This window comes from Onychomys torridus, chromosome 10, assembly GCF_903995425.1.
Source record: "Onychomys torridus chromosome 10, mOncTor1.1, whole genome shotgun sequence".
NCBI lineage: Eukaryota > Metazoa > Chordata > Mammalia > Rodentia > Cricetidae > Onychomys > Onychomys torridus.
The window spans coordinates 36,989,061-37,010,567 of NC_050452.1; the positions used below are offsets into that span (position 1 = coordinate 36,989,061).

Genomic DNA, 21,507 nt, shown 5'->3' on the forward strand with positions numbered 1-21,507 from the left:
CCCCTCCTCCCTCCCCCTCACTCCTCTTCCTCCTCATTCATCTTCTTGTCTTCTTGAACGGTCCTCACTGTGTTAGCCGTGGCCAGCCTGGAACTCCACTCTGGGGAGATCAAGTGATCTGTTTTTCTCCGTGTGGCTGGGTTCATGGGTTCATAGGCCTGTGCCCCTACACCTACCCACCCCCACGCCCACCCCACCCCCGTTCTTTTTTTTTACTCCATGGAAGCAGGAAGGTTGTAGCCTCTGCCCCAACCTGACATTGCAACCAATTCTCTGCACCCTCCCATCTTGGAGCAGCCACCATTCAAAGTGCTCATGCCAGAAACCTCTATATGCCTGGATACGAGAAGGACAGGCAAAGAGTGGGAGGTCCCTTGTGGGAAGTCACCCACCAGTGGGTCACCTCATGCACCAGACCCTGTGACTTCTTTCTCCTGACCTCAGGCCCACGTTCTTTTAGAAAACTGTCCGTGGCCAACATTCCATTCTGCCTCAGTCAAAGAGTTTGATTCCAAGGCACAGATTGCGGAAAAGCCTATCTACTGGACATAGACCTGTGATGAGACATAGGCCTCCTTGACAGAGTCCCCTCAGAGCACAGGAAAATAAAGGGGCCCTGCATTGAGAACACCGTCTCAAGCCCCCAGCTTTTTTGTTGTTGTGTGTGTTTTTAAAAATTGTTTTTAGCATGTGTATGCTGTACCACATCTGTTCTCGGTGCTATGGGAGACAGGAAGAAGGTGTCAGATTCCTCAGAATAGGAGCTACCAAGAATCATTGTGAGCTCTCATATAGGTACTTGGGAAACTGGAACCTGGTTCCTCTGCAAGAGGAGCCCAGTGCTCTTAACTGCTGAACCATCTCTCCAGCACCCCCACCACCTGGGGGCAGGAAGTGGTTCTTTTGACTCCCTAAAGTTAGATGGTGTGGATAGAATCATCATTGACCATGGTTCTAATCCTGACTCCCTATGAACACCTTGCAGCTGGACCTCTTCAGTCTTCCTTCTGACCTCAGTTTCCTTTGCTCTGGTAAATGAGAAACCCATTGCGTTTTGCCTGTCTGCAAACATCTTAGATGACCTCCACTGGCCAAAAGGAACAGCGCTCCTCTTTCACAATGGATAGTAGAATGCTGTGTGGAAGGATCTTCCTCCAGGCCATGGAGAGGCAGAGCTGGGGGACAGGGAGGGGTAGTTTCAGAGGAGCCATTTAGCAGATAACTGACCATCTTATACTTCGTTGGAGAAGTAGGAGAATGACCATACGCCCTATGCCCTTGCTTTGCACATTAGCTCTTAGTGCTAGGCGTTGTGTGTGTGTGTGTGGTGTGTGTGTCTGTCTGTGTGTTAGTGGGCAAGTGGCACTCAGCAGGTTGGGTAGGGCAGTGGTGGGACCTTCCCAGTGTGGGTCCAGGCCAAGAGGCCCTCACCCTGTACCTGGGGACAGCTTGGAAGAGAACAGGAAGAAGTACCGGCCCCAGTTCCTGCAGTACGGGAAGGGTGACCCAGAAGGGACCAGAGGTGAGAGAGAGCAGGGGGAATTCGCAGCGGCGGTGGGCAGGGCCCTGGTCCGGACAAGGGCGGAGTCAACTTGTACATTCCGTTTTTTGAAAAAACTTCTGGCTGGGGCCCGGCTTTTGCCTTCCGCCTCCTCCTCTTCCCACCTTCCTGCCCCCTCCCTTCGACCCTCCTCCCGCAGTTCAGGTGGCAGCTTCTTTTGCGGGGAGTGCTCCACCTTTCCAGAGCCGGGAAAGAGCCAGGGTCCCGAGGTAGGGACCCCGGCCGGGCTTGGGGCGCGGGGCAGGGCACCCGCCTTGGCAGCGCGGCCGCGGCGGGCGGGAGCCGGCTCGCCGCGACCGGGACACGCCACGCGGACTGCGGGGGCAGGAGAGGGGCCCGCGCCGGGCAAGCTGAAGCAAAAGGTTAAGCCGGCCGCGGCCCTTTAAAGGGGCGTTCCCGCCTTTGGGCTCGTGAGCGAGAGATTCCGCAAAATGCCCTAGCTGTTGTGGGCCGATGGGCCGATAGCCGGGCGCGCTTGTGTTTTGGGGGGGGGTGAACGATGCCCTGGGGAAAGCCCTCCCAAGTTCCAGGTGCTGAAGCCAGAACGGTGCCCCCGCCGCGGGATCCTGACGGGGACTCCCTTTGGCCCTAGAGGCTCCGTCTGAACTCTACCAAAAGCAACAAGTTCCCACCCAGGCACAAGCCCGACGCTAAGTGCCTTCGCTTATGGAAGGACAGGGTCAGGAACTCCCGTATAACGAAGGGACCCTGGAGCGTTAGGGCCTGATTGCCTCCTTGAAGCTTTTGGGCTTTATGTGAACTTTCCAGACTCCACAGGCGGGGTGGTAGGCCAGAGCCCTGGGGAGAGCCGAGGACAGGTGAGCCTGCAGCTAGCCAGCTTGGCCTGCGTGGTGAAATTGGGTCTCGGGGAACGGTCTCTTATCTCCTTGGGCACAGTCCAGGACGGCAATGACCCTCCTACTTCATCAGCTATGGACAGCAGCTCGATAGAGCGTGGAAAACGGGTGGATGGCTTGGCCGGAGGGACCTGAAGACCTGAGCCTCCGAAGTCATAGCTTGGACTTGCTGCGTTCGGAGGACACCACAGGACTCTGAAAACGGGAGTGTGGTCAGAGGCCTGTTACCACCCTGTTGAGGGGCACAGGGGGCCCCTGGTTCTGCAGGACCTGATGGTTGTTTTTCTGTGCCGAGGGAGGGGTCAGCACCCTCTAGGCCCCAAATGGGCCTCATTTATTTCTCTCTAAGCCCTTTCACAGGGTAGCAGGGTTAGGGTTAGGATGTGGATGTGGGATTAGAGGCAGGTCCTCAGGACCTTCTGCGCTTCTGCTCCTCTGTCGACTCCGCTTTCCCGGCTACCTTTATCCCAGTCAAGCGGCTCAACAAACCTTTCCCAGCCTACCCAGCTGTGGTCTGTGGCCTGGGCCCTGTGGTTCACAAAACACTACCAGCTGGCCTCCACCACATCAGATTTTGAGATTCAGCGTAGACCCAAGCACACGGAGGTGGGGTGGGGGCGCTGGGGAGCCAATCCTTGCATCTAGGAACTCTTGTCTTTATCATGCCTTGTGCCTGGGATATGTCTGGGGTGTGGCCAACAAGCAGCTGTGGCTGTGAGGTTTGGGCTGCAGCCGGAAAGACCCCCAGAGAGAGGTTCTTTTGCCCAAGCCAAGCTCCTCGGTCCCCAAGTCCCTGCTGTACTTGTGCCCCCCAAGCAAGGTATTCCACATAATCTCATGCTATTCTGAGCGTCGGTTATCACCATTCACTAGCCAGGAACAGACCTGGGATGAATGCGCCAAGGCGATGTAGAGCTGCATCAGTGTACTTCTAGCTGACCCCCAAGCCTGCTTCTCAACCCCGTCTCCACTGGGCAGGGCCTAGCCTGTGCTGGAATCCTCAGGAAGAATGACCGGGCGAGTTTCTCTATAGAATCAGGCGTCCCAGTGCTGGTGCCAGGCAGATAGAACCAGGCTTTACCAGAGGGGCAAGATCATTAAGAAGCAAGTAGATTCCAGTCTGGGGTTGTGCAGGGAGGGGATCCCTGCCCTTGGATCCAGAGGGATGGGGCTATGTTTCTCTACAGACTTAGCATGTTCTCTGCGGGTTAATCCAGCTGCTCCCAGCGCCTGGGCTCGTGTCTTCTGACCCTAACCTCCTTTTTGCCTCTCTTCCCTTCCCTCCTCTGGCTTCTTCTTTTCCTTCCCTAACCCTTGAGTTGGGGACCTGAAGCGGGGAAGAAGGATAGGCCAAACCCCTAAGCCCATTATTGGAACCCATTGTCCTGCTCCTGGGCTTTTGATGCCCTGGGCCTCCCAGGCCAAATCTGTGTTGAAGAGGGGCTTGCTGGAATAGGGAGGGCCTTATTGTGTGAAACTGTGGGAGATAACAACATGAAACAGAGGGAGATTGGGTGGTGGTGGCCAAATAAGTAAAAATGAAGCACACAATAATACATTAAACATTCGAAACATATGACAATGAGGGATGGTCGAACCTAGAGGGCTCTGCTCAACTGCTCAAGCAGACAGGTGAGTCTTTGTGGAATTAGCTCCAGGATTTGAGAAACCACTGTTGTTCCTTTTATTTTTTTGCTAAGTTCCCAAGTCTTAGGATTGCTGTATGTGCTCTAAATTCCTAAAGAGCCTTTGCTCTGTGACCAGCTCAGGCCTACACTTCTGCACCACAGCTGTCTTTTGGAGCAATTAGTTCACTGATCCCGAAGAGCCTGTCCTACTGATGTCTATGGGAGTCATTCACAGTCTTGTTGGAGATGTTCCTGTTGGTGTCTCTTACCACCCGAGGACCCTCTGCTGAGGACCGGGGACTATTTGATTACAAAACAGAAAGAGTTAGTGTAAAGGGGTGAAAATGGTTTTCAGGGTCTGGAGAGATGGCTCTGTGGTTAGCAGAATGGACTGCTCTACCAGAGGACCCAGCTTCAGTTCCCAGACCCACATGGCAGCTCACGACTGTCTAACTCCGGTTGCAGGAGATCCGACATCCTCACATAGGCATGCATGCAGATAATGAAAATTTTTAAATGTTTTCAGAAAGCCCCAGGGCCAGTCTTATTTGTCTCTGTGCCCTCTAGGAGTTTTCTTGTTGAAGCACCCCAAAGTGCGTGGGGATTTGGGTCTTAGGTCAACGTCATGGAGTGTGTAGCAGGATAACAAAAGGCTAAGTGGTTCTGGTTCTCGCTCATGCTAACCTCAGATATTGAGACATGTCCAAGTGTCCTCATGAGCACAGGGCCTTTAGTCTTAATTAAAAGACTCGGGCACAGAGGCCAGAGTCTAAGAAAAGCTGAACAGCTCATTTTTATGCCAGTACTATGGAGCTGTTCTCCTTGGACTCAAATGCCATTCTTGGCTTGGAGATGTAGCTCAGTAGGTAGAGTGTTTGCCTACCATACACAAAGCCCTGGGGTTCAATCCCCACCACAGAATAAACTGGGCATGGTGGTACATACCTGTAACCCAAGCACTCTGCAGGTGGAGACAGGAGGACCGAAGTTCAAGGTCATCCTCAGCTACATTAAGAGGCCAGCCTGGGCTACATAAGACCCTATCTCAAAAAACATGTGCACTATTCTACTGTTTCTAAACATGAATTGAGAATTTATGAAAGACATGAAGATGATTTGGACTTCTGGGAAAAGCATCAAGGATATTTTCCGGCCAGGCAGTGGTGGCACATACCTTTAATCCCAGCACTCGGGAGGCAGAGCCAGGTGGATCTCTGTGAGTTCGAGGCCAGCCTGGTCTACAGAGCGAGATCCAGGAAAGGCGCAAAACTACACAGAGAAACCATGTCTCGAAAAACAAACAAACAAACAAAAAGAATATTTTCAAAATGTAGAAAAGCTGTATTTTCCCCTGTCTTTAAGATGTCCCATGCTTTAACTATTCCTCTCTCCTCCTCATAGGAACCCTTTAAAAGGTGGGTGCTGGCCTCCCACGGGACTCCCTATTTTTGTCTTTTTTGTGAGATATTTGTTTCTTGGTTTGTTTGTTTTAATAAAGAGAAAGAATGTGACGTTAGGTGGGTAGAGAGGTGGGGAAGGATTTGGGAGGAGTTGGGGTCAGGGTTCTATGTTCCTCTAAGGAGGGAAAAGCTCCAGCCAAGATAGGAAATAGGGAATTCTCAAAGCCTGTTTCTCAAAGATCCTGTTTCACTTCATAGGGAGTCTTTCAGGATAGCCTGTCCTGACAGAAGTCTAGCTCGTGGGGTAGGAAGGTTGCCGTGAGATGCGGTGGTGACTGGGAGACCTGTGGTGGGCTGTGGGTGGAAGCCACCCTTCTCCCATCAGGCTCTCCCCTAAGGATTTGCTTTATCCATGTAAGCTCCCTTCCCTCATTCCAGGGAAGTCCCTGTGGGGAGGTACACTGAGTGCTTTTCATCTCCGGCACCTGGCACTGTGCCAGGAGCGTAGCACAGACACAGTAATTTTTATGAGAATAAACGAACAAGCATAAAAACTCAAAGCATGAACAAGCCAGGACTGCTGAATCCCTGTTAGCACTGATGCCTCCCTGGTTTTGTTTGTTTGTTTTTGCTTTTTGTTTTGTTTGTTTGGTTGGTTTTTTGAGACAGGGTGTCTCTGTGTAGCTTTGGAGCCTGTCCTGGAACTCATTCTGTAGCCCAGGCTGGCCTCGAACTCACAGAGTTCTGCTTGCCTCTGCCTCCCAAGTGCTGGGATAAAGGCGTGCGCCACCACTGCCTGATGCCTTCCCGTTTTCTTAGGCTTTATTGAGGACTCGGCACGCTTTACTTCAGTTTCAGAGAGGTAGCCCGTTCTAATGGCTCACGCCTGTAATCTCAGCAATTTGGAGGCCTAAGCAGGATTCCCATGAGTTCAAGGTTAGCCTGATCAACAGAGTGAACTCCAGGCCAGCCTAGGCTACAAAGTAAGACTCTGTCACAAAAAGAAGAAAGAGAAAGAGATTGACAATGTTGGCTTTCTATATACCTGCTATAAATTAGTAACTTCCTTTTTTTTTCAGAAAAATAACTTTAAAAATATTTTTGAAATAAGCTTTAAACATTTAATTTTGTTGAGTTTTGCAACACTAAGATTTACACATAGGCTCTCTTATGGTTTAGACATTTTTTTTCTCAACTAACTCATTTTATTTGTTTGTTTATTTGAGGCATAGTCTTACTATGTAGCCTTAGCCAAGCCAGAACTCAGTATACAGACCAGGCTGGCCTAGAACTCACAGAGATTCACCTGCCTCTGCTTCCAAAAGACTGGTATTAAAGGTGTGCATAACCACACCTGGCAAACTAATTCATTTTAAAAGGCAGTGGAGTAATATTGTAGAAGTGTACTTAATTTGAGCAACAAATGATGAAATTTATTTTTCATTATAATTTAGCCATTCTCCTGGCTGGCTAAATTTTCTTTCTTTACCTAGAGTCTATCTTAAAAGAACATGGGCTATCTATCCTATTTATTTCCAGAGTCATATAAGATGCTAAGTCCTGGCCAGTCTTCAGGAACTTGTATCTGTTCCTTTAATTGGATCTATTAACAGGTACTCACCCAAAAGCACATCAGATCTTTCTCTAGCGTAGACACCTCCAGGAACAAACTTAAAAGCTGTGCACCAGGCACAGAAAAATGTCTCTAAAAGATAAACAGCCATGCCAGTGGCCATGGTTTCCCCAGGGTTTGTCCCTGAGTTCACAAGATGTCCAAGTACTTGAGGCCACATAGACCCCGTGAAGACTGCCAGTCCACATCCAGAAACAGCTGCTGCCCATGTGCATAGGTAAAGGAGACCCACGGCCGAAGCTGCTCCTATTTGTAAGAAACAAAAAGAAAAAGAAAGAGCAGGAGTCGGGCAAGAGAACAGCAAAGCCCATGGCATGACCAGAGGCTGAGAGCTGGAAAGGACCTCAGGAGACCTCTGGTTGATCTCAACTCCCAGCAACCCAAAGCGCAGCAACGGAACATGGCCTGCTCACAGCCACGGAACATGGCCTGCTCACAGCCGCAGCCTGGCACTGGCACTCCTAGAAGGAGACCATGCAGCAAACCTTAGGCCGATGCTTGATCTTTGGGAAGGGGTTGGGCACCACAGTAGCTAGCCTTACAATCTTCCCAGTAATAGAAATTGAAATTATTTGCAGAGTTACAAATATGTTCATTAAATACAACCATCCAGACACAAGACAGCAGAAAACATAGGGTCCGTGTAGTTTCCAGAACATTTCTGTTAAGGCACTTTCTAAGTAATTATTGCTCATTTAAGTGCTGTCAGGAAGTATATACACTGGCTTCTCCAGCCACACAGACCCGAGAGAGGACACAGCTAAGATCCCAGAGACAGATCCATTGCTGGAGCAAGTCTACACTCTGTCCACTGGTTTTCCAGACCTGCCAGGTCAGGACTATGCCTTCCACCTGGTCCATGGCAGGCAGTTACTTAATGTTGAACTCTAAGGTCATGTAACTTTCCTCCCAATTCCTCTGAAATCAGCTTTGATCTATCCATACTAGGTCTTACATAGACAATATAATTGCTATGGGATGTCTTTCTGTATGACTATGTGTTCCTCTGATTGGTTGAGAAATGAAGCTGCATTGGCCTATGGCAGGGAAGGATGGAGCCAGGCAGGAAAATCCAAGAGAGAGAGTGGAAGAAAGGAGAGTAGAGGAGATGCAAGCTGGCCGCCCAAGGAGCAACAAAATGACAACAGACCAGTAACGCCACGGCCACATAGCAAAACATAGATGAATAGAAATGGGTTAATTTAAGATGAAAGAGCTAGCTAGCAAGAAGCTCTGCCATAGGCCTCTGAATGATTACTTTGTAAGCAGCTGAAGGGCGAGGGACCGTGGGGCTGGGTGGGAACAGAGGAACACAGGACCAAGGGGCCAGATGGGACTGGAGAAACCTTCCGGCTACAATATATATATATTTTTTTTTGTTAGCTCTTCAAGATATCTATAGCAGACACTTCACTGTTTGGGGCAACGACATTGCATCTGCAGTTCCACATACCTGTTGCCCACCAGGCTAAGCCAGCATCACGAAGCCATGATGAGCCTGAAAGCATCAACCCACCTGCCAAGCCCAGCAGAACCACGCCTCTGTAAATAAAGGAAAATAAATTAATCACTCGAACACTGATCAGAAATCTATCTACTCTATCGAGCTCTATCCATCCATATCACATTGTGGATATGAAATACTCAGGATAATGAGAGCCACTGGGAACCAGTGCACAGAACACTCGAGGAGGGCTGGTGGTGTGGTTCAGTGAAAGGGGACTTGCCTACATGTAAACTCTGGAGTTAATATACAGTGCCAAAAATAAAATCAAGCAACATAGAACATTGAAGTAGCAAACGGTCTAACACCTGTAGTCTTTCACAGTCAGTGCAGACACAACAACTGAATTCTCAACTCTTCAGTTACAGCTCATAGCAGCCACCTGACGTTTCAAATGACTCTTCCAAAGGCCAAAGGAAAAGTCATTGGCAATGTGTGCTGTGGAGTTTTCCTTTTTTTATTCTATCTCAGTACTACTTTTATCTAGTGTCTTCTTTGCTAAAATAAGTGACCGTTTGACAGTTTATTTATTTTTAACTACCACAGGCCATTTCATTGTTTTGTTATTTTTATAAAAACTTCACAGGAGGAGACTCCAAGGTGGGCTGGAAAGATGCCTCAGCAGTTAAGAACACTTGTCACTCTTGCAGAGGACCTGGGTTTGTTTCCCAGAACCCACATGGAAGCTCACGGACATCTGTAACTGCATCTTCTGGCATCAGGCACACATATATTGTACAGATGAACACATAGGCAAAGCACTCATATACATTTTTTTCTTTTTCTTTTTTTTTTTTTTTTTTTTTGAGCTGAGGATTGAACCCAGAGCCTTGTGCTTTTGTGCTTGCTAGGCAAGCGCTCTACCACTGAGCTAAATCCCCAACCCATGTACATTTTTTAAAAATTATAATTGACGTAAATATCAATGGGGACTCCATTAGCAACAGGAGCTACAACATAGTATTGCTCACGTGGTTGAAATCGAATGTCAAACCCAGCACTTGCTCCACACCAAGCCCTGTTTTAAGACTGTCACTTGTGTTGTTATCCACTGGATCCTCTTAAGTTTATGAGGAAAACAATTCCGTTCTACCCATCTGCAGAGGAGAACGTGGGAAGAGTCTTGCTTCCCAATGACACTGTGATCTTTCCCAACAAACATCCAATGCTGTCATCCGAGGGGCTGAGAAGAATGACCAGCAGATGTTATGCCTTGCCTTCCACAGGTAAGGGGCTCCTTGTGCTTCCCATGCAGGAATGTAGGGTCTACTTCTATATACCCTCAGTTCACCTCAACTTTCCCACAATCCTCTAGTACAGAGCTTCTCTCCCCACCCCCATAGCTAACAGAGCTGAACTCACCCAAATGGGTTAGGATCAGGACCTGGATGAGGATGACCACTCACTGCCCATCTGGAAACAATAGAGACCTCTCCAAAGATCCAGTGAGTGAGGAACATGAGGCTCCCGAAGGCAGCACCTGGCAACAGCCAGCTAGATCGAGAGGCCATGCCCTTGGTGACCTCACTGGGCTTCTTCCCCTCAGAGTTGGTGTAGTCAACATCTAGAATTTTAAAAAGAAGAAGAAGAAGGAGGAGGAGGAGGAGGAGGAGGAGGAGGAGGAGGAGGAGGAGGAGGAGAAGAAGGAGAAGGAGAAGGAGAAGGAGAAGGAGAAGAAGAAGAAGAAGAAGAAGAAGAAGAAGAAGAAGAAGAAGAAGAAGAAGAAGAAGAAGAAGAAGAAGAAGAAGAAGAAGAAAGAGAAGAAGAAGAAGGAGAAGAAGGAGAGTAAAAGATGTTCAGGCTCTGTTTTTACTGGACTCTCGGTGGTTGGAAATGGTCCATGGCTTCAATAAGCTTCCTATAGGAGAGTGGAGATTGGAACTCTCAGAAGTTGGATGTGCCAGAGCTCTTCGATGAAAGGGTTCATTTCTGGCTAGCTATGGGGTGGTGTAAGGGAAAGCAGGAAGAACTGACAGACAAAACTGCAAAAAGCTACCAAATTCATGTGCAGGTAACAGAGTAAGAGAAAGATGAGCCGGGGAGGGGGTGAACGCGATCTTGAGAGAACAAGCATTATCCAACTTGAATATAACATCCTAGCACCAAAGGCTGCTTTCTCATGAAAGAACAGGGTCTCGTGGAACAATCTAAGTACCCAAGTCATGACTGTGTGTCCATGAGGAGCCTCGGCTGTGTGAGCCCCTCCAAACGACTCACTTCATCTTTACCAATGGCTGAGGTCTGCTGTGTTACCAATCCCATTTTACAGGAGAGAATCCAAGCCCCGAGAGATCAACTAACGGGTCCAAGGTCACACAGCCAGTGAAGAGAAACTGGTACCGCACTAAGGCCACATGTCTCCTTAGCTAAGTGTCGTGCTGGCCCATTCCTGAGTGCTGTTTAACTAGAGACTCTCATCAAAGCCTCAACTTCACATAAGAGGAAATGTTGGCAGGCGACTGACTGTCTTTGTACCCACACAAAGAGCCTACTGGAGAGATGCTGTGCAACTCTGTTAAGGCTTCTACAGGACAGAAGGCAGCCCTGGGGCCTGCCTCTGGGACTGGCGGCCTGATTTTACTGAGAAGGAAGTTATGATGAGAGCAAGGTCAGAGGAAGGAGCCGGCCAAAAGCTATGGGGAGGGGGAGGGGTGGGAGTGGGTGGTGAGGCTAGAGAGAGGTCAAGGATCAAGCTGAGAGCCCGGAGAGAAGAAGTCTTCTAAGCTGGATCATTGAATGAAAAGCAGTCAGCTGGGTGTCTCCAGGCTCCTCCGACCCAACACATCTTCAAATAGAAAGTCAGATAACACTTGAGTTCAGATACCTGAAGGGTGTGAGGTTTGGAAATAATGACACAGGGCAGATGGATACTGAGAAAGGAGACTCCCATGCCATCCGAGCAGAGAAATGGAGAAGACAGAGCTGAACTGAGTTGAAGGACAGGATCTGCTTTAAGTCCCCCATGGACACACAGTCACATCCCGTCCAAGGTTCTCTTGTTACTTTCTGCCATATGTGCACTGCCGAGGAACCGGGGCGTCTGCCTACATAACAGCCCATTGTCTCTGTCCATTACTGCTCAGGAGGGGAAGTTGAAATGGAGCTACAGTGCAGAAAGCTATTTTTACAAGTTGTCTTTGAGCTAGGGGTTGAGCTTAGTTGGTAGAGTGTTTGTCTGGTGTGAATGGGGTTCTGGGTTTGATTCCCAGCACCACCAAAGAGAAATGCTTTTTCAGTTGTGCACAGGGGGAGACAGATGCCACCAGAGAGAAGATCCCTACACAAACTGACCATACCCTTACCTGTGCCAATGCCTTCAAACACAGCTATGGCACTCAATGCCAATATCACTCTGTTGGGCATCTGATAACTCCAAATCGGGTTTAATGATGTGTACCATATGCGGAGGACAACAAGAAGCATGTGTCCCAAAATGAATCCCCAGATTTTGAGGTACCTGGAAGTGAAAATAGTTTATTGAAGACGTGAAGTGTGGATTCAATGTACTACATCCTCTATGGATTTCTTTAACAGAATGTGGATCTGCAATTGTGTTGCTGGTAATCGTCAGTGATGTCCTTGACTTGGCCTTTGTAGAGTCCAGTACCTAGACAACTTACAATAATTTCTCCAATAAAGTAGTTTTATTAATTGTTTGGGAATTCCATACAATGCACCCCAGTCACACTTGCTTCCCATTCCTCCCAGGTCCACCTCCCCACCCTGGTGCCCTCCCCCCTGCTATGGAATAACCCTTTTGTACACTGTGAAAATGTGTTATTCTCATTATTTGTTTGTTTGGTTGGTTGTGGTTTTTGAGACAGGGTTTCTCTGTGTAATTTTGGAACTTGTCCTGGAAATCACTCTGTAGACCAGGCTACCCTCTAACTCACAAAGATCTGCTTGTCTCTCCCTCCCTAGTGCTGAGATTAAAGGTGTGCACTACCACCACCCAGCTACTCTCATTGTTAATAAAGAGCTGACTGGCCAACAGTGAGGTAGGAGGAAATGAGGCAGGAAAGCCAAACTGAGAAGATGCTGGGAGAAGGAAGGGTGGAGTCACAGGAGTCACCAGGAGATGTGGTGAGAAGCAAGATGAACATGCTGTGCTGAAAAAAGGTACCACCACATGGTAGAGCATAGATAAGAAATATGGGTTAATTTAAGTTGTAAGAGCTGGTTAGTAACAAGCCTAAGCTATCAGCCAATCATTTATAATTAAGTCTCTGTGCATTTACTGGGGAGCCAGTAGTTTTGATGAAAAACTCCACCTACACTCCCTCCCCCACAAAAAACTAGCAAGTCCAGCTTCTGTTGCCCATGGAACCAGTGAGATTGTTGTAGTTTAGTTAAAAATGGTGGAAGGACGACCTTGGTGGGTTGGAGCCAAGGGACACCACAGAGTCACACAAAACAACAAACTCATGTGGGATATTTATTGGAGGGAAGGGAGATGGGGAGAGAAGGGGATGCAGAGTCTGCCTCTGGAGATGAGAAGCAGCGAGAAGAGAAGGGAGGCAAGCAGGGGCCTGCCTTTTATAAGGGGACATAGCACATGCGCACAAAGACTACATAGTCATGTAGCAGCTGGCCAGTGGACTTGCCTGAATACTGATAAGCACCTGAGCACAGAGGGTGCTGTTAGTGGCTGCAGGTGAGGACTCTGTGCAAGCCTGAATGCTAGAAAGCACATGTGCACGGGGAGTGGCTATAGTTGGTGACACACCCTGCCAGGTCCCCAAGGGGCAGGCCAGTGTAATACCTGCATGCTAACAGAGATGCCTTAGCAAATTAAGGCACTTGCTGCCAAACCTGGCTACCTGAGTTCAATTCCCTGGGACCCACATGGTGAAAGAAGAGAACCAACTACTAAAAGCTGTCCTCTGGACTCCACACATACATGTACACACACACACACACACACACACACACACACACACACATGCTAAATAAAAGTTTAGAAAACAAATAAATCTAATTGTTATAATGTTTAAACTTTATTGGGACTGAAAATATAGCAAAATAGCAGGGAGAATACCAAATATACTCAATGCCTGGGTTCAGGCACTAGTACCAAGAAAACAAAATAAAATCTATGGCAAGTATTTGCACCTTTACTTTCTGCAAAGGGAAGGTGACTTTTACAAGGCCCCGTGAAAGGAAAAACTGACCTGAAACTAATGGTCAGAACTTCCCTCTGGGAACTGGTCATACCTGTTTGTCTATAGGTACAGAAGACGTGAGTCATACCTTTGCAATCCACTTCCTGACCACCAGCTCACAGTTTGCACTATCAGTGAAGAAGACACGCCAAGTGCCAGGACCACCAACCGAAACTTGGCATTCGGAGCCTCAAAGGAGGCTATGCTGCCTACAGACAGAGAAAGGAGAAATGAGCTGGCAAGCATGCCCTGGCACCTGACCATCAGCATTTGATAAGCATTGTGTCAGGTATGGTCTTTACCGTAAAGAGGATAGAATTAACAGACACCCATACACCTACTTAATTTGTATTCATTTAGCTAGGATTCTCACATAAGGCTCATCATGTTAGAGTATATACCTTAATAGTTTTTTGGCACAATCACAAAGTTGTCAACTATCCCCACTAATTCCAGAACACTCTCTCTACCCCCCAAAAGGATTCCCTTTCTCATAGCATCCCTCCTTTCCCACCCCACAGCCCTGGCAATCACTACTCTGTCTCCATGGATTTTTTTTTTCCCTATCTGGGGAACTTCACATCAGTAGAATCTTACAGTATGTGGCCCTTTGTGCTTGGCTTCTTTCTCTCAGCCTACTGCTTTCAAAATATATCTATATTGTAGCCTAGGTTAGCCCTTCACTCTTTCATAGCTAAGTAATACCCCACTGCATAAATAAACTCTATTTTGCTTATCCATTGGTCAGGTGACAGGCACTTGGTTGCTTCTATGTCTGGATTTTTGTGAATAACATGGCTATAAACACATGTACCCAAGTTGCTATGTGAACACATGCTTGCATTTTTCTAGAGTATATGACAAGGTGCGGAGCTCTGCTTAATATCCCAGAAGGCCCTGCCAAACAGTTTCCCAGAGCATCTATGCCACTTTACATTTTCTGCATTTCCATCAACAACAAAGGAAAATTTGATGGCTCTACATTTGTACCAGCATTTGGATTTTTTTTTTTTCCGAGACAGGGTTTCTCTGTGTAGCTTTGCGCCTTTCCTAGAACTCGCTTTGGAGACCAGGCTGGCCTTGAACTCACAGAGATCCGCCTCACTCTGCCTCCCAATAAAGGTGTGTGCCACCACTGCCCAGCTTGCCAGCATTTGGTATTGTCTGTCTTTTTTGTTGTTGTTGTTACTATTATTTTTGCTATCTGAATGAGGCAGAGTGCAAATTAGCTTCATAGTTAATTGCATAGTGGTTGATTTAAACACCGGAAGGTGCCAGAGGTGAGCTTGCATGTAACAGTCAGGGGGTCCACAGCAAATTGTGGCCCAGGGCAGCCTCTGCAGAGCATCAGCTGTGCCCAGCAGTCAGCAGGGCAGCACTCGGCAGAGGTGGCCTCTTCCTCCTCAACTCTAAGTGACGTCCCTGTCTAACGTCTCTATAGTTCTTCCGCTCGGGGATCAGGGTTTCATGAAGGACAGTGGTTAGCAGAAGTGATACGTGTCATAACTAGCTGTTATGATGGGTGATACTGGTTGTTAGTGTCATAGGATCCACCATCACCTAGGGGAAAACAAAAAACAAAATCTCCAAGGCATAGTCATGAGGGGCTTTCTAGAGTGGATTAATTGTCAGAAAGACTCACCTTCCCATGACCAGGTGTCTTACCTTCCTTGTCCTGGTGGATTGTGTCCCCACACTGTGAGCCGAAAGAACCTTCCTTCCCTTAGGCTGCCTTGTCAGGTATTTTGACAGGGCAATAAGGGGACACATAGACTGTACCCAGACTTACCATCCCATAAAATCACAGAGAAAATCCTGTGTCACATAGTGTCACAGAGAAAATCCTGTGTCACAGAGTGTCACAGAGAAAATCCTGTGTCACATAGTGTCACAGAGAAAATCCTGTGTCACAGAGTGTCACAGAGAAAATCCTGCTGTAGAAGCCGACTTGGAATGTGATGAGAAACCAAGTCTTGCGAGGCTAAGGTCATGTGACTCACATACAGAAACAAAAGCCAGCCGCAATTCCAATCCAGCAGTCACTGCAGACAGTACCGGGCAGCTTCCCTTCCATCCCCCACAGCTGACCATTTCTAATGGACACCATCCTTGTAAAGAAAGGTATCCAGGAGACTTCCCCACTACTGCTTCTGAAACCCAGCTCTAAAATCAAGCCAGCACCTTGATGGGGAACCTCCAAACTCGCTGCACTGTGTTCTGCCTTCTTCAAGGACAGGGAAAGCCAAGGGCTGGTCTGCTCTCCTAAGAACTCCAAACACCACTCCTGAAAATGTGACGTGTCAACTTCCAGACAGATCTGCCCAGCGTAGCTCACCAACCAATGCTGTAAGGAAAGTCCAGAGAACCCTGGCAGGCTGCGACCGCAGGGTAAGAAGTCTGGACTTTCAGCTACAGCTCCAAGCAGATTTGAGCTCATATTTTTCCTTTTTAAATCTATTAATAATACTCCTTTTCTCTGTAATAGTCCAAGTTTCACAAGCATTGATTATTTAATCAATCCCTTAGAGATGACATTTGGATCATTTCTGTACTAGCAGTATAACTATCTCTGTAATAATTCATATGTTCAACATATCATGTATATGTGGATGTATCTATAGGACACAGACCTAGGAGTGGGACCACTGGGGGAAAGGCTCTTTGCTGCTAAACAGATCTCCTTAAAATGTGTGCTGATAGATATACCCGCCAGCCATGCATGAGCACCTGCTGTCCCATCCTTACAATACAGTGTTATATTTTTTCTCTGCCTATCCACTTGGGAAGCCATAAATACCTATGCATCATTTGTGCTATGTAAGGTTCGTTATTTTTACATTTTTATTACGTTTATTGTGTGTGTGAGTGTGTGAGCATATGCCTGCTCACGACAGTGAGTGCTGTGTGTAGAGGTGAAAGGCCAACTTTCCACCCACCATGTGAGACACAGGGATAGAATTTAGGTCGTCAGGCTTGACAACAAACGCCCTTAACCTACCAAATCATTTTGATGGCCCAGTTTTACTGTATTTTAAAGAACTGATTGCACTTCCTTTCCAAGGACTGCAGTCATCTGCTGGCTTTCTTGTTCATTTTTGGTCTTGTATTTTTGGTTCATTGAAACTATGTGGGAATCAGCCCTTTGGGTAGCAATCTCAGATAGGTTTTACCCACTCTTTGGCCACCTGCTGGGACTGTCTCGGATACATCATTCTCATTTCTTGTACTACTTGGCCTCCTTTCTCATCACTTCTAAGGCTTATCATGGTTGGCCTGTTCTCCAGTGCACCTTTCCACTCCTTATTCCAGAGAATTTTAGATTTTTCCAGTCAAGCAGAGATGTTAAGGAGAGAAAAATAAAAAGAATTGACACTGTATAGTTTTCCAATTTCACTACATTTTTCCTGAGGGGATAGTAAGGAAAAGAAACTGGTGATTTTTGAAAGTTGACTGTTCCCCACACAATGAACAGTCTACACCGTTTTGCTTTTGACTGGCAGAAGAATCTCGGACGCTCAGATCTTACCGACAGTGACGATCCTCAGCAGAGAGAGTGTCCACTTCTGATGAACGAGTTTCCAGAATGGAGGAATTATTAAGAGTATCGGGGAGAGAAAGGCCACACCAAACAATTCCAGCCCCGTGAGCTCCAGTGTTTGCAGGGGGAAGTAATAGATCATGGGTCCCAGTCCGTGATAGAGAGACCAAGAGACATAGCCTAGGAAAGACATTTAAGAGAGAATGTGACTTGGCATCGTTCCTATTGGTGACCTGCCACCCCAATCTGCTCTGGATTTCCTATCTCTGGCTCCAGCTGGGTGTTGGTAGCAGACTCCTTCCCCTACCCAGCAGGCAGGGTGGAGAATGTCTGTAGTAAGTCTTCTATCATCTCTTGTTTGCTCCCATAATCACGTAGTCATGCACCCATGTCTACACCTGCAGATAATCCCAAGTAAGATGTCAAAGGCTGAACCATCTGAGATGAAACTGGCTTCCCGTCACGACTCTGATCAAAATTATCTCACCTAATTTAGCCCATACATATGTAATGAGAAATAGCATAAAACTAAAAAAGTAACATTCCTTCCACCTACCCCAACCTACACCCCTAAAGCCCTATCTTTAGGCAACAGACCTTTTCTTGTGAGTGCACCATCCTAAACCAGGCTTTATTGGGCAGGGCTGGAGAGTGGAACAGATCTGAAGTCAGAGGCACCGCTGTGGGCACAGGCTGTGTGATTATCTTAGGCAATAATGATAATTAAGGATGTGGCACTTGACATGTACCAAGTTGGTTGGTTGGTTGGTTGGCTTTTCGGGACAGGGTTTCTCTGTGTAACAGCCCAAGCTGTCTTGGAACTCGCTTTGTAGACCTGGCTGGCCTCAAACTCACAGAGCTCCTGCCTCTGCCTCCAGAGTGCTGGGATTAAAGGCGTGTGTGGGCTTGAGCTGGGTTTTAACCAGATGTCCTGTCCCTCAAACAACCCATGTCCTATGGGTGGATGTATACACCTTATACTCTCTCTTAAAAGCCTAAACCATTGCGGTACAACAGACACTCCCGAGAACTGGAAAGTTGAGTGATTGTCTGGTGTGCCCCAGTAGTAAATGTCACCAGGAGCGAAATTCCCAGCAGCCTGCCTCCTCCGAGGATGCTGAGGATGCTGTTAGCCAGCTCACTTAACTTTCTCCGTCCCTTCTCAGCCTCAGGTCGTTAATCAGCAGAAATCACACCACCTCACACTTCTCAGAGTTAAGATCAAGCCTCCCAGAGGAACTCAGTGTGAGTCACTTCACACCTCCCAATTTACAAGGCACAGAAGGGAGGCAGAGAAATAAGTTTCAGTCTCTCCGGAGAACAAGTTGTTCCCAGAAACTCTCGCTCTCAGGAGAGCGCCCTCCACAGGACAGAAGCCGGCTTGCTTCAAAATGGGCATCTCCCTCGGAGTCAGAACACTAAATCCTCAGCACTTCGTGCAAAACTGCTAAATGAGCCCAGGATACTAGACACAGACGCTTTTTTTTTTCTTTTTTCTTTTACAAAACGCTAGTATACTCACAGCTACCAAGACCACTTTAGCAGGGGGCAAGGCCAAAGACAGCAGTTACCCCCGGATGTTCGCCTACAGCCCCTGGGGAAGACGGGTGCCCTTTCCTTGGGAAAACTAAGTCCAGTACACTAAACTGTACTGAGGACACGGTCCGGGGCTGCACAAGATCAACGCGGAGAACGCTCCGTGCAACGCCAGGGCGGCGTGGGAGCTGCGGAACCCCGGCCTGGGAACCTCCATCTGGATCTGGTCTCCCTCCCTCCCTCCCTCCCTCCCTCCCTCCCTCCCTCCTTCCCCTCCCTCCCTCCTTCCCTCCCTCCCTCCGGTCCAGGGCTGGATAAGCATCTCCATTCCCGCCGGCGCCAGACCTCTTCTGCGGGCTCTGCCGCCCCGGCGGGGAACAAGCCCAGACAGCGTGCGCCAGGACTGCCTCGACTTACCCAGAAGGGTCTCCAGGGCGATTGCTCTCCACAGGCCTGGCATCGCTGCGGCCTCCTAGCAAACCTGGAGGACCGTCCCTCGGCGCGCTCTGCGCTCCCTGCAGGGTCCGCCCGGCCTGCCTGCTCTGTGTCCCCGAGTGGCTCTCGGGTCTGAGACGGCCGCAGGAGCCCAGGCAGGGTGCGCCGCCTCCTCCCTGGCACACCTGGGCGCCGCCACGCCCGACGCCACCTGAGTTTCCAGCGCTGCTGGGGACGCGCCACCCCCATGCAACCTGCGCGCTCCAAACCCACCATCCATCCCCAACCAAATCTGCTGGTCTCCATCCCAGGAAAGAATGTCTGGAAGATGGAGCAGTTCTGGGGGGGGGGGGGGGGGACGACACGGGACACACAGATCGGCGATGCCATCGTTTAGTATAAGCCCACCCGGGGCTGGGGACGCAGAGCCGTTGGTAGAGGAGTTACCTCGCAAACACCAAACTTTGGGCTATCCTCTGTGCTTTATAGACAGGGTGTGGTGGTTTAGACCTGAAATCCCAGCATTTAGGAGATGAAGTCCAGAGAGTCACAGGTTCAAGGTCATCTGCTTTGTTGGTAAGCAGGTTAGATTCCCGGATGCTGCAGCTTGAGTCTGGGAAGAGAGTTGGAAACCCACTCCCAAGCAGGGAGCAGTGCAGACCTCCACCTTCTTTAGACCAAAGTGATTCCATGCCAGCCATCTATTCTCTCTCTCTCTCTCTCTCTCTCTCTCTCTCTCTCTCTCTCTCTCTCTCTCTCTCTCTCTCACACACACACACACACACACACACACACACACACACACACACTTTGGTAGTAAACACGACTTAGGAACTGTCAGTTGCATTCTGGAAAAAAACCGGAAGTGGGAGAAGTTCCAAATAATGGAGCAGGTGAAGTATGAGAGGGTGCCTAAAATTTGGAAGAGAATTAGCTCCAAATGGTCATTGTTACAAGAAGTCCACAGCAGCCTTGAACTAAGGGCTACTAAACGCTTATGACAAACCAGAGATAGCTGAATAAATTAACGGAATAAACAGCACCTCCAGAAACCTCTCGTCTGGCACCACGATTTTTAATAACCTTGACAAGACAGCTACACGGGACAAAGAAAAGTTTTTCCCCTACTTCACACCATATACAAAAGCCAGCTCATACAGGCTCAAAGACTGTAGTGGGGGCAGGGGGGAGGCTCTGAGAGCTCATAGTCTCTCCCCAAATCCAGATTGCTCTCTCTGTTTGAAGTTTTCTGTTGAAGATGTGATCTCCGGGTTTTCCGTTCTGGCTTCCGTTCTGGCTTCCTTGCCATGCCTCCTCCTTCACGATGGACTCTCACTCTGGAACCATAAGCCCAAATAATAAACACTTCCTTGTAAGTTTCCCTTTCCATGGTCACAGCAACAAAAACACACCTCATACGAAGGTCAAAAAGCAGATCAAACTGTGACTCCTTTTAAAGAGACAAAAGAAAGCGAATTCTCATAGTTTTTCACTTTCAGGCAACAGATTCTCAGTTCAGTGTCAGAGGTACAGGAGACAAGAGGGAAATGACACATGAATGGGATGTCCTCTGCGGTTAAAAGCTTTTAGCCAGTGCGTACCTGTGGTGGGGAGGTAGCTAGGGAGGCTGAAGGGAAGGTCATTAGCCCAGGAGGTCCAGGCTGACCTTTGCAACAAAGGAAACCTTCGTCTCAAAAATAAATAAAAATAACCAACAAAAAAATAGAAATATTTTTGCTTCTCAAAGGATTGAAAAGAGGGCTGGTAAGAGGACTCAGTGGGTAAAGGTTCTTGCCAGTCAGCTTGACCACCTGAGGCCATCTTTGGGACCCACACCATAGAAGGAGAAAACTGACTCTTACAAGTTGTTCTCTGACCTCCACACTCACGCTGTGACGTAAGTTCTCTCTCTCTCTCTCTCTCTCTCTCTCTCTCTCTCTCTCTCACACACACACACACACACACACACACACACACACACACACACACACACATGCACACATACAGATATAATAAGATATCTTTGAAGAAAGTAAAAAGAGATCTGAGTGTAGCTTAATGATAAAGCTTGTCCTTGGCATACCCCAGGTCCTGAGTTCAAACCCCAGCAAGTACACACACAGACACACCTGGGGGCAGGGGGAGGGGTGGATAACCAAGAAGGGAGAAAACGTCTCGAAGCTCTGCATGTTCCACTTGTCTCGTTCCATCTCTACTTGCAGAGGTGTTCCCCTGCACCCCCCTTCTGTCTCG

General features: G+C 48.3%; 1 protein-coding gene across 1 annotated transcript in view; it reads right to left on the reverse strand.

Moving 5' to 3' along the window:
- Positions 1-19,279, reverse strand: part of Cwh43 (cell wall biogenesis 43 C-terminal homolog) — a 45,087-nt gene extending 25,808 nt beyond the window's left edge. The window contains exons 1-11 of the mRNA XM_036200329.1: positions 19,237-19,279; positions 17,272-17,463; positions 13,834-13,954; positions 11,886-12,040; positions 9,946-10,147; positions 8,533-8,621; positions 7,026-7,325; positions 2,484-2,587; positions 2,194-2,359; positions 1,666-1,876; positions 1,439-1,566 (exon numbers count right to left, since the gene is read on the reverse strand). Coding sequence (XP_036056222.1) covers positions 1,439-1,566; positions 1,666-1,876; positions 2,194-2,359; positions 2,484-2,587; positions 7,026-7,325; positions 8,533-8,621; positions 9,946-10,147; positions 11,886-12,040; positions 13,834-13,954; positions 17,272-17,463; positions 19,237-19,279 — 1,711 coding nt within the window. The remainder of the gene's footprint in view (positions 1-1,438; positions 1,567-1,665; positions 1,877-2,193; positions 2,360-2,483; positions 2,588-7,025; positions 7,326-8,532; positions 8,622-9,945; positions 10,148-11,885; positions 12,041-13,833; positions 13,955-17,271; positions 17,464-19,236) is intronic.
- Between the last annotated feature and the right edge of the window lie 2,228 nt (positions 19,280-21,507).